Below are 13,038 nucleotides of genomic sequence, written 5' to 3'. Positions count from 1 at the left end.
CAACTGCCCCGTAGAGCTCTAAAATTTTTGACCTTGCCGAAAGAACGAGGGGCTGGGCGGTCCCTAACTTTCAATTATATTATTGGGCAGCAGTACTTCAACAAATGACAACACTGCTAATCTCGGCTGAAACTAATCCAGAAGAAGGAGATCTGGTATCAATTTATGAATTGATAATGGGCATTGAAGCTCGTGGTGGTCTTTTTTTATATTCAAATTTTATTGGTTTTGAACACGTTAAACAAATCAGCAAATACACGGAAATCATTAAGAAAAATACATTCCTGTGGTCAATGCAACCCCCAATCACGAACCCCAAAAGACATACACAGACAAGATATGGAGTCCGGTTACTCAAAACCCTCAACATTACCCAACCACTTCCCCCACACTCTACGATACTTTTGGCTGCACCCCTTGGCCATGTACAGGGCTTTCTCCTGGGACGCGCACCAATCCACCCCTCTATGCCACCTCCCCAGATCAGGTGGATCGGGACTTATCCAAGCCACCGCTATATTCCGCTTGGCCACGATCATAGCTGTATTAAAAAATAAGTTATCATTTCTGGACCCATCCAACCCATCCGTGATCCCCAGCAGTGAGTGACGTGGGTCATGGGGAACCTCCCAACCCAATACATCTGCAAGTTCTGCCTCAAGATACCCCCAGAATCACTCCAACCGGGGGTACGAAAAGACCATGTGGAAAAAGTCTGCCGGGGTGTAAGCACATCTCGCGCAAGGCGCATCCGGGCTCAAGCCTGCTCTGAAAAGACGCAAGTCCGGGACATCATCGCGGACATTACTAGCACTTCGACTGACCTCAGTATACTAGACCCCCCTAGTCCTCTAGACCTGAGTAGAAACCTGAATAGCTTTCCCGGTTTCGATGAAATGAGTTTAACAGCAATAGCTCAACAGATCAAATCATGTTCCAGAATGGACCCCTGTCCGCCGAGGATATTTCAGATGGCTTTACCGGGGCTGGAAAAACAGCTGGTGGCTCTATTAAATGAGTCACTAAATTCAGGTTATCTGCCAGTGAGTCTGAAAGAAGCTAGGGTTACCCCCCTCCTAAAGAAAGCAGGGGTGGAAGCAAAAGCCATAAAAAATTATAGGCCGGTCTCCCAACTTCCGTTCCTGGCAAAGATCTTGGAAAAGCAAGTTCTGAACACCCTGGCTAGCTACTGGGAAGATCACGCACTTCTCCACCCCAGGCAGGCAGGCTTTAGATCACAACACAGCACTGAGCTGGTGATGGCTGCTGTGGTGGATGATTTGAGAATCAGGGCCGATAAACAGCCATGTGCCCTGATTCTTTTAGATCTGTCGGCGGCTTGCGACACGGTCAGCCATGCCATCTTGCTAAACCGTGTAGCGAAACTGGGAATAACAGGGCAAGCTTTTAAATGGCTTAAATCCTTCCTTACAGGCCGGACACAGAGAGTGCAAATGGAAGACCAACTATCCTATGCTAGTGGTGTGACCTGTGGCGTTCCTCAGGGATCGGCACTGTCCCCACTTTTATTTAACATCTATTTACAACCTTTAGTGGAGGAATTAATGCACAGAAAGTGTCAAATTTTTAACTATGCAGATGATACACAACTGCTGGTTCAATTGGACAATACCAGTCAGGCACAGGACTCAGTGAAAAACCTTCTTAGGTTTACGGTTAATTGGATGGCAAACAACCTCCTGAAAGTTAACCCGGACAAAACTGAGGTACTTATTATATCAAATCAAGAAAGTCCTTGGTGTGAGCTTTTCTGGCCTTAAGAACTCAGGGAGGTACCAATCCCAGGAAGAGCAGTAAAAAGCTTAGGCCTAAAAATTGACGCAGATCTGTCAATGGCTCCCCAAGTCCACGCGGTTGTAGGCTTGTGTGTAGGTCTACTAAGGCAGCTGCGAAGACTTGTTCCCATTCTATCCACCTCGACTCTACAAACCATTGTGTCGGCCACAATCATCTCGAGGTTGGACTATGGAAATGCTCTTTTTCTGGGGCTCCCTCGAAAGATCCTGAAGAAATTACAGGTGGTCCACAATGATGCGGCCAGGCTGATTTTCTCATTACCACGGAGCACACAAGCGACGCCTCTTCTTCAGAGGTTGCACTGGCTGCCCATTGAGCACAGAGTGCAATTCAAGTGCCTCTGCAAAGCCCATAAAGCTATCTATGGAGAGGCTCCCAAATATATCAAAGATCGTTTGAGGAAATACGTGCCTGGCAGAACATTGCGCTCTTCTGAAGCCTGCAAACTAACCCCTTTGAGATTCAATCTTAAATCTAAAGGAGGGAGAGCTCTGTCGGTCCTTCTCCCTCAAATCTGGAACGAGCTTCCGGCATCTTTGCAAGAGGAGCCAATACTGCTACCCTTTAGAAAGGCGTTAAAAATTTACCTGTTTAAAAAGACGGCATCTCCAACGTAAATGGCCAACTGGAGGAGGGGTGCGTTACCGACAGCTGTGTGTTGTGTTCCATTCTTTTGGAAAAGCGCTTAGAGACCAGTGGTGATTTGCGCTATACAAAACTACAGTAACATAACATAACATAACAGGTGGGTGTGATACACAGCATGCAGGCAGTAGAGCTGAATCAGCTTGAGTTTGGCAGAGGCAGTGACTGTCCTGGGGGCCATGATAGTATCGCGCCAATCCACTTCATCGAGGGGGCTCATCCATTCCACCCATGGTTCCCTCAACTTATCTAAGGAGGCGGGTGTGTTGTTAATTAAAGTGTGGTAAATACGGGAAATGCCCTCCTTACCCAAGTGCCCCATCATTGTCTGGGCCTCAGTGGGGCTATATATGCGGGGAGCCTCGAGTCATCCGGGATGTGTCGTGGTTGTCTTCTACGTCAGATCGAATTTTAAAAGAGTCAGATTTAAGGTTTTTTTGGGACATTTAAGGTCTGGACAGCCGGTTGGAAGAAATTTGTGATTGGCAGGATAAATAGATACACCCCTGTAGTGGATAATCCTCGGTTCCCAGAGATTTTCAGGGATGGCTATATGTCACTTTGGGTACAGATGGGGGTGAGAGCTATTGCAGATCGGGTTGATGAGGGAGGGATCCTCTCCTTTGATATAATAAAGGAAAATTTTGGTATTTGCAATATACATTTTTTTAAGTATTTACAAATTAGGGATAAAAGGGGGGAATTGTGGGCTTCAATCGAGTAGAACTAGTTGAGTCAATGTTGAAATCCTCTCTCTCCATTTCAAATATATATAAACAGCTAAATAAAACAAGCTTTCAAAGAAATGTTTCAATCCCACCTTTCACGGAATCGTCAGTTTCAATGTAATGTAAAGCAAATCGCACTTCAGATTGTGTTCAACGCAAACATTTTACTAGCACTGTAGTCGTCATACATGCACCGAGAAGAAACAGATCTAACAATTCACAGTCCTTAAAACACAAAAAATAAATATATACCAGCATAAATTGGAATACCTGGATACATGTAATGCAAGAAGCCCCCCGTATATTTATGATAAACGTTATCCAACAGATATTCGGCTATCACTAGTGACACAACTGTAATTTAAGCCATAATCAACCCAAAACGATCTCACTGAGAAAGCAGCTGAAGTAGAAAACACGAGTCCTTCGCACACGACCAGCTAAGCCCACAGCCAACACAAAGTAGCAACCAAAAAAAACCTATCAACATTCTGAAATTCTGAGAAAATACACAGACAGAAGAAGCCAAGCATTTGTCATTTTTATATTGAACAGGTGCACCAAGCCATAGTTGAGCACTTTACCGATTTAAAAGCCATACAAGGAATATTAGTTTCGTAACCTCGAACAGCACCGTGTAATGGCTTGGGAAATAGGGCAGGCATAAAAGGTAATCAGCTGACTACCTTCGGATGCATAGCTAACATTAACCTGCTGTGGATCAGAACTGATAAAACAGATATTAGACTGATTATCATCGCTTTAGTACAAACCACGAAAGAAAAGGTATTAAAAATGCGCAGTGGTGTTGCGTGCAGCAGAAGACACTTTGCAAAGGTTGACTGTTCAACTTTCAGTGGCGTGTTGCTGTTTTTCTGAATCAAACGAGTACTTACAAGGTGAAACTCTTCTCCTGACAGTGTTAATGTGTTAAAAAAAAACTACATAATGAACAGATATTATTACGAAATGTGAAACATTATGCCAAATAAATAGATTTATCTTGATACATAAATTAGTCAAATTTGCAATGCAATAGTATTGCCGCTCCCCTGGACGGGAGCTCACCCCGTGAAAAAGAAAGAATCGCCGCCAAGGCCCGGCCGGAAGTCAGGCAGGCCGGGGGCGGGACGACAAGACAAACCGGTAGTGCCGCCAGTAGTTTCAGGCCCACGAGGAGGGAGGGGGTTTCTCTATGTATGTATGTGTGTGTGCATGCGTGTGTGTGTGTGTGTGTGTGTGTGTGTGTGCGCGCACGGCGGGGGGGAGGTTCTCTATGTATGTGTGTGTGTGTGTGTGTGTGTGCATGCGTGTGTGTCTGCTTACAAGGAGCCAAGGGAGACAGGATATTGTGAACGCGCGCGCGACCTGATCCGATTCCGCAAGGTTGCGCGTGTAAATCACTTGTCTCCTGTCTCCCTTGACTCCTTGTAAGCAGAACTGATTACAATAGAGTCTCGCAGCTACGATCGCTTCGCGATCGGTTAGCAGGTGCGAGACCTAAAAATGGGAGACGACTTGACTTAACATGCCGCTCGCTGATCAGAGCTCCTACATATGACAACAGGAGACTGTGAAGAATCCCTTTTCTTAGCGCAGACATTGTTTATCGTTGCTAATTTACAGATGCAATGTTATAAAACGTGGTTTAATCTTAATATTACTCCGGCAAAATTGATAAATGGGGGATCTAAGGGGACTTACTGTCCACGATGTGGCTGCTATGCAGCCAATCTCACTCATTTATTTGCAGACTGTCCCAAGCTTGAAAATCTAATAAAGGAGGTGGGCAAAACACTTGAAGCTCAGCTTGGTTATCCAATCTCTATTTCACTGGGCCTATTAGTTTTAGGTGTTTGCGATCTGGAAATTCAATGGGGACATAAGATATTCTTATTTATAGCTATGACTATTCTTAAAATGCTTGGCCACAGCATGGCTGGATACCGAACCACCCACCAGACAGCTGTGGCTAGGGAGACTACTAGATACTTATCGATCCGAAATAACTGTTTACGAACGCTGGTGAAATAAGGCTAGGAAAAGGGGTAGAGAAATGTGGGCCCCATTTAAGCAGTGGTTAAAAGGGTTTCAGGTAGAGTAAGGTTATAGTAACTGTGGATACACTGGTTGCTCTAACAACTGGATCAGAGTTAGCAGCTTGGGATATACTATCTCTTCTTGTCTTTACTTATGAAATGCAATTCTATAGCCTTTTTTTCTTTTTCATTTATTTATTGTATTTTCTGTTTGTGTATGGATCCAACTTCAGGGTGGGGTGAGGGGGAGAGGGACGGGAGGAAAAATGAATTAAATCTCGTTTAGGCTTTGAAATGTATGTATTCTCTGTTTTGATGAAATAAAAATGTTTAAACTTAAAAAAAGACAAGATGACATTAGTAGCCAGCATATGCAAGATTACCAGTAGTGGTCTCCTCACGATTGCCAGCAGTACCCTCTACATGGGTACTAGATAATAGGCATTGCTAAAATGCCCCTGGCACAAAGTTAATACAATTAGAAATAAAAATCTGCCATTTTTCTTCAAACATCAAACACATTTTGTCTAAAAAACACAAATTTTCAATTTTAGTAAACCAGTTAATTCAAACAAATAGAAGCTTCTAATTTATTTGAGATGGCCCCACACATGAGAGCTATTTACAGGTAGCTGGTAGCTTACAAGCTACTCGTTGAAGAAGCCTGGTATAGAGTGTTAGATGGTAGAATCACCTGTGCATGGCAAGATACATGCTTCACAGAATAATACTTCTAAAACTACACCGTCAGCCATTTTCTGTGGTCCTTGTTCGTTTTGTATGCTTTAGTACCATTTAGTGTTTCCACTATCAAAAAATTGTTCTTATATTTTGATTAATACTTTTGGTGCAATGTTAAAAATAGTTTTGTTTGAAAATCTTCTTCATATGAAAAACTGGTGCACATTTGTAAATACCATAAGTAGTACTTTGTTTGGATAGGTGCTTGGCCTTTTTTCAAAAAGTTTAGATTGACCTACTAGGACTTTGTGGTGTTTGTTTAGTGTGGTGATTGTTTGAGTGGAGTAGGAATGTTTGTGAGTGTTTGTTTGAATAATTAAATGGGTAATGATTGGAAGTAATAGTATGTAGTAAATATGTATTGGTGTTGTATCATATGTATGTATATATCCCCTACATGTTTCTCAAAATAATTTTTTTTTTTTTTAATACTGGAAATAAAAGCAATTAATTAGTGTATTGGTGCTTGGCTTGGTTATCCTTGCAGTAGCTATTCAGTGTTGAAAATTTTCATCAGTATTGGCACTTTATTGGTTTTTGGTTTACTACTGGGTTAGCTAGACTCCACTTGCAGTTCCTCACCACTAAAAGTCACTGTCTTCTAGTTAGCAACCCTATTTTAATTGACTGATCATATAAATATTTAAATTCCATTACCCTTTCCAATGGCCTTCTCTAAAACCACCAATAATATACAACTGGAAAAACATGAAACATGAGTTCAGAATACCAAGAATATCCAGTATTCCTGAAATCCCAACGACCATGACTTAAATAAAGAAACTACTAACAACATTGAAATAATCAGTGAAATTCTAAGTGATTTCACCCTGTTGATGGGGAAAAGTGTAAATGTAGCAAATTCAGTCCTCCATATGCCAAGCAACTTATTGAAGAGAAGATAAACCTTAAATTGACTGAACATCCCTGGTGCAAAACACTTCTCAAGTGAATATAGAAAACCTCTGCACTGCCATAAGATCGTTCAAAAACAGATCTTCGAAACTAACTCCACTTGTATCAAATACCAAATTGATTTGTCCCAAAAATATCCTAAGAAACTATTTGATAAGGTCAGGAATTAAACACATTGGATGGAGTACATTCAAAATAATAATTTAAGTTCCAAACCTTAACTTGTTCCATTCCATTAAATAAATAAAGGCAGAGTATGAATCATTGTGGTGTCTGCAGTGCTCTGTGAAAACGCAGCTGGTAGAAAAACATTTCTTGCTTCCCAAACACTCAAGTTACTGAAGCCAGCTGCCATGTTCCTGGTTTATTTTTCTTTAAGAGGGTGAAACCATTTCATTTTGTTTAATTGTTTTTCTGATAAGAAAGAATAGTTTTGTTCTTAGAACTCTAGAGAAACCTTAGAAAGGCTATAAATAACTTTGTTTACACAGAGCTAAATAGGCTCTGAGGCAAGTTGCTAAACATTTATTTTCTGATTTGGATTCCTTATTTTTTCAAAGATTAACTCTTCGTTACCATTAAAGGTTTTGTTTGTTTCTGCTGCCAATCCTGTGTGCTAGGTTAGTGTTTATTTTAACATGCTATACATTTATTTCTAAACTTAAAATAATATGCATTTATAAAGCCTTACCATTTGTTATTGATCTTTTAGGAGCATTATTTAAAATACATCAGATGTCAGAGAAACAAACCCATGCTAAACTAGATAAAATATTCTGACAGATATTCAAATAGTGCCACATTATTATAAACTTTTTTTGAAAGTATAATCTGATTCTAATTAGAAAGCCTATGATATTTTGTGTATAGGGTACAGCTCCCAAGATGATTGTCAATGAGATGTCCTGTATGAGCCACAATCGGCAGTACATCAGACACCGCCTAACTCTCAGCACGTTTTTCTCTTCCCCTTTACCACTTACTCCCTGGGTGTACTTTAGTTAATTTGTGTACAAGAGTGAACTGCTGGAGACTCTAGTAGGAGATTGGGGGCGTTTGCGCTCTTTCCATGATACATAATACGGTGAATCAGGTGAGAACTGTGACACTGTGAGACCACGTAGGTTTCTGAGACAAAGTTCTGAAATGGTTTAAATTCTACCATACTAATCAGTTGCAACAGATCAAAATTGGTAGGTACTTCTCTAACAATATCCCTCTACTATAAGGGGTTCCCTAAGTATCCATATCCCAGCCATTAATTCTTCAACATCTTACTTGTAGCCCTGGAAGACTTCATTTAACTGTATGGCATTTTCAGCAACAGCCAATATGTTTGGGTTACTCTTCAAAGCACTTGAAGTTACTATGACCCAGTTTACATGACAGACCTAAATCACCAAGGGTACTGCTTGTTGTCCAAGTGTGTAATGCCCTTTGAATATTCTTATTGGTAACATTCAAACTACTACATCTGTTTATAACAGTCAAATCGTTGTGCAAATCTTTCTTCAAGTATTTGGCTGTATTGGTCATTTGTAATGAGCAGACAAATGACAAGTAACACGCTTCAAGAGCAGCAAACAACAAAGAGGCTGCAACAATTTCAAAAGGGGGATACAGTGTCACAGTGTGCAATCATCAAAATGTATCTGGCTTAAAATTCAGAATGACTAATGAAAGTAACACAATTTTATATTTTAATCCGAAATAACCACTGGCGGAAAGGGAAACAAAAATTCCTATGTAAAACTTTGGAGAAGGGTCAACTGAAGTCAACATGGTGTTTATGCAGCCTGCATAATCAGAATGATTAAAGCTGTAGACGTTTTAGTTTGGTCTTCAGGGTCCAGCTGTGGTCATTTGAGAATACCGACCCCACGTGCACATTGCACTAAACCCATTGAGCCTAGATGCAATCTTAGTAGTCGACTTGGGGTCGGCAATGAGACTGGCAATGAGAAATTGGTACAAACTGTCTGTATTTGATATTCAGGGATAATGTGTTAAAGAAGCCAGCCTGTGAAAATTTGGACAAGAAATAGCACATCCGAGAAATAAGTGGAACTTAAGCACGGGAGCAGGGCAAATACAACACACTTGCAAGGAAACAGATTTCCAGCAGAATGTTAGCTGAAGTCATCAGGGTGGGAAGCAGGACTGTGAACTATGGAAGAGAGGTGGGGAATCACCTTAAAAACCGTAGAGCTGATTTATCACACTTTGATAAAATAGACAATTCTGCATGAAAAGAAGCATTGTGTCCTATAAAATGTGACCACATGAAAAAGAAATTCAAAATCACTAGGTACCTTACGATAGAGCAGTGTGCATCTTCAAAAATGGGGTAATTATGGCGTTTCCATTCCAGTTTTTTTTATAATGGATCTCCTAGATATTCTACTCATCAAAATGTTATAATGAATACAGGATAGGAATTTGTTATCATAATGCGGATACTGATAATGACTCCATCATATGTCACTTACTTTTACACATAATAATTCAAAGTGGTCCTCACCATAGTTCTCATTCTCTTTTACGTAACAGGATTCCAATGAATGGCAAGTTGAGGCAAGAGATGAAGCCTACATGGACTTCTTTTTTCAACGCCGCAGATATATATCAAGAGGAAGAATTTTGAACTACATTAATAACAAATTATCTCAGAGTTCTTTTATTTACAATTTGAATTGCTCCAATTTATTATATAAACCTACAATTCTAGTTCTGAACCAGCCAGTCTTTTGAAACTAAATGAACATGAAACCAATAGTCCCCAACAATGGATGTCATCCTAACTATTTGTAGAACAGTCTTACTAGCATTAACTGTGAGTCGTGGTCTAAGATCATGCCTTACCTGGATCTGGTGAATGCTGGAAGGAAGATAAAGACAACCTTCTTCAGATGCCATTATGCAGACTTCCATAAAAAACAAAGGACTTGGAAGTGAGACCCGAAAAAAGTGCCAAAAATAATTTGGGTGACACAAAGGCTTCAAGAAGGAGAGATTGCAGGGAGAACCCAGCCACAAGAAAGTAAAAAGCAACAGCTAAAAAAACTTTCAAGAACATTAGCAAAATACTGGTAGACTAAAGAAAGAACACAATCGTGATGAAAATGGCTCACTGGAAATGTTGCAAGGCACCCCTCAGCATGGCTAATTGCCTTTTATAGGGAACTACTTACAACATATCCTATGAGAATCCGCAAGTAACAATCAGCAATGACGGGGTGCGTGGGGTGATTGGGGCATGCCTTGCTAAGGTGTCCAACAGGACATGGGTTAAAGAGCTCTAGATCACCTCAAAATAATCCTTTAAACTCCCCAACATGGACAAGCACAACATTGTTTTTTGTTTTTACCATTCAACATGCAATTAGACAAGCAACAAACCCCAGAAAAAAATGGATTGGAAAGCACAACGTGGATCCTGAGAAACTACCAAGGCCTGGGCAGTGTGGGGAAATAGGCCCTGACACAGTAGAGAATCAACTGGGGGTGAGACTGGCTGCTGGCGAACTATGAGACATGTGTGCTTTTTTGGGCTTGTACTGGTGGATACGGACGCTTTGCTCTGTCAGTTCAGTGGCACCCTGCGGCAGCCTCAAGTAACTCAAGGCACAAGACTGATCATTTTAACTCCAGAGCAGAAGGTCAAACTGAAGAGCCATTGGCAGGGATGCCGGGTGAAGAATAAGGGCTCGGCCAGGGCAACAGGAGGATGTGCGCGGTGAGGAGGGCCAGGAACAAACCAGTGGGAAGTGGTTAGTGCCTGTGTGGCTGAGAGCAGGTACCCTGAGCTAGTACCGGAGAGCAACGCAGAGAGATAGATAGGGGCCCCACTGCCCTGTGAACAATCAAGGAAAAAGGGCACGGGGCTCTCTTCTTGCAGGCTGACCTTGGGCCACCCTAAAGATATATAGGTGGCCTGGGCATCAGCCAGTCGACTTCAGAGTGCCATGCAGCCGGTGTATGACTCCATTCAGAACACGAGACACCAAGAAGGGACACAGGCGCTAGACTGAGGAGACAGAGATTATTGGGCTGCCGTCCACTGCATGCCTCGGCCCCTGTTATCTACACAATAGAAATGGTGACCGATAAGAGAGTCTGGCAGCACTGTAGTCCTTTATCAAAACAGATTAGCAGGATAGAATTACAGAACACACCAGACAATGGAATGAGGCGTAGCAGGAATGCGGAACCTCTTCTGCTCCTGAACAGAATAAACTTAAGTGCTGGCATCCAGCCTCCACAAATACAGATCATGTAAAAGAAAAACACACTAATCATTCAGCAGTCGGTGTCATGGGCAAAGACAAAACAGTCATGAATACCCAGAGTAATACCATCACTTAATACATTACCTCCAGATCCCAGATGCCTGTACAAAAATATACCCGCCAGACGAACGCAAGGGTTGACTCTGAACAGACCGAATTGCCTCAAGTGTCATCAATTACAGACAGACTTATAGCAATACCAAACTCAAGAAGGGCACTTGAAACAAAGATAGACACTGTGACAATTGAGGTAAATTTAATACAGCAAGACATGCAAAAAATAGGAAAAATTCAAATCTGCAGAAGAAGAAATGAAAAACCTGCAAGCTGGGGTGAATAACCTGAAAGCTGAAGTAACTAGTATGGTAACCCAAGCAACGATCGCGGAAGTCAGGGCAGAAGAAGCCGAGTGACTGTCTAGGATAAACAATCTCCGAATCCTGGGGCTCCCAGAACAGGTGAAAGGCAGGTCGACTTAAATATTTATAGAGGAATGGATACTGCAATCACTACAACAGTCTGGCTTTTCACCTATGTTTGCAGTAGAGCGAGCCCACCAAACCCTGATGACCAGCCTCTGCTTGTGGCTCCCCTGAGGGCCATAATTGCTAGATTCATAAATCACATCACAAAAATAGATTGAGCTCAGTTCGCAAACCAAAAGTTTTTTATTTTCCAAGATGCACTGAAAAAGTCCATCTGCAAAGCATATCGTTAATAGAAGCCAAGCTAGCACTACGGGTAATGGACCTTGAAGTATATGCTGCTGTATTCAGTCATCTAAAAGTTATAGCGAATGAAAAAAAGTCTCTTCTTCAAATCACCGGAAGAAGACTCACAGTGGCTCAACATGTGGAAAGGAACATCGACACGACAACATATGTGGCTCATGTGCAGTTTCCCGGTTGGGAAGCACTGTCTACAAAAGATCAACACCATTCCATGCAGGTAGACAAATTCACAGAATAGTGGTACAAGAAGACGGGAGAAAGGTGGAAGAAATAATGGAGCAGCCGGATAAACCTCACAAAACAATCCAATCGCAAGACCATAAACATGTAGAAGAGGAACACAATACAGAACTCTAAGGACACATGTAAAAATTAATCATTTATTTTTTTTCTACTGAAAGACCAACTGTAGGTTTGTATATATTGTTATTGTTTAGTTGACATATATAATCAATAAACATTTTTTTTTAATCGTCCGTGAAACTTTAGGACAGATAGTAGTAAATGCACTGTGCTGCTTCCATGTTGCGTTGGGTGCATTACCACTTCTCTTCAACAGGTGGAAAGATTGTCAGCGTTAAGCTGCTATATAGAGAAAACATGGCAGGAGCCCAGCCTAGTTCCTGGTGCAATGTTCAACGAGGTAAGGGCTATAGCCAGTGCAAGAGGAATCAATGTGAGGAGCACGAAGTGACATTAAGAGAAATCCTCTAAAATTAAAAGAATTCTGCTAGAAGGACTCAACTATTCTCTTTCCAGCACAGATGAAATGTGTCATTTCTTATTGGGGCTTAGCTGCCAACCTTTTAGTCAGCTTTTGAGTGACATTTCTATGGTTTCAGTCTGCATGAGTGACATTTGGCTGCCAATGCGTGACACTTTCTTGCAAGTGAATTTATGTTGTTTGCATTCAGCACTGTCAAGATTTTGATAACCATGTATCTCGTTCACACACTTTCATATACAATGGTAGTTATATTTGGCACACGTGACCATCGATTTGTGCACTCTGCAGAGAGGCCAAGGATTGGAAGAGCATGTAGGCTAAATGCTTACAAAACCCACTGACAGGCACTATGAAAAACTTTCATTGCTTTCAGCTCCAACACTGAAGCTTTCAATTGTGTCCCCT

At 41.5% G+C, this 13,038-nt stretch overlaps 1 protein-coding gene across 3 annotated transcripts in view; it reads left to right on the top strand.

Moving 5' to 3' along the window:
- The window catches only part of MILR1 (mast cell immunoglobulin like receptor 1), a 213,733-nt gene extending 201,091 nt beyond the window's left edge, over positions 1-12,642 (top strand). For all 3 annotated transcript variants that reach the window (XM_078654343.1, XM_078654344.1, XM_078654342.1), the window contains one exon: positions 9,437-12,642. In XM_078654343.1, coding sequence (XP_078510469.1) covers positions 9,437-9,447 — 11 coding nt within the window. In that variant the 3' untranslated portion in view covers positions 9,448-12,642. The remainder of the gene's footprint in view (positions 1-9,436) is intronic.
- Positions 12,643-13,038: the final 396 nt, after the last annotated feature.

This window comes from Lissotriton helveticus, chromosome 7 (genome assembly GCF_964261635.1).
Source record: "Lissotriton helveticus chromosome 7, aLisHel1.1, whole genome shotgun sequence".
Classification (NCBI taxonomy): domain Eukaryota; kingdom Metazoa; phylum Chordata; class Amphibia; order Caudata; family Salamandridae; genus Lissotriton; species Lissotriton helveticus.
Note: the sequence above shows the minus strand (reverse complement) of the source record. Positions and strands in the feature narration are given on the sequence as shown.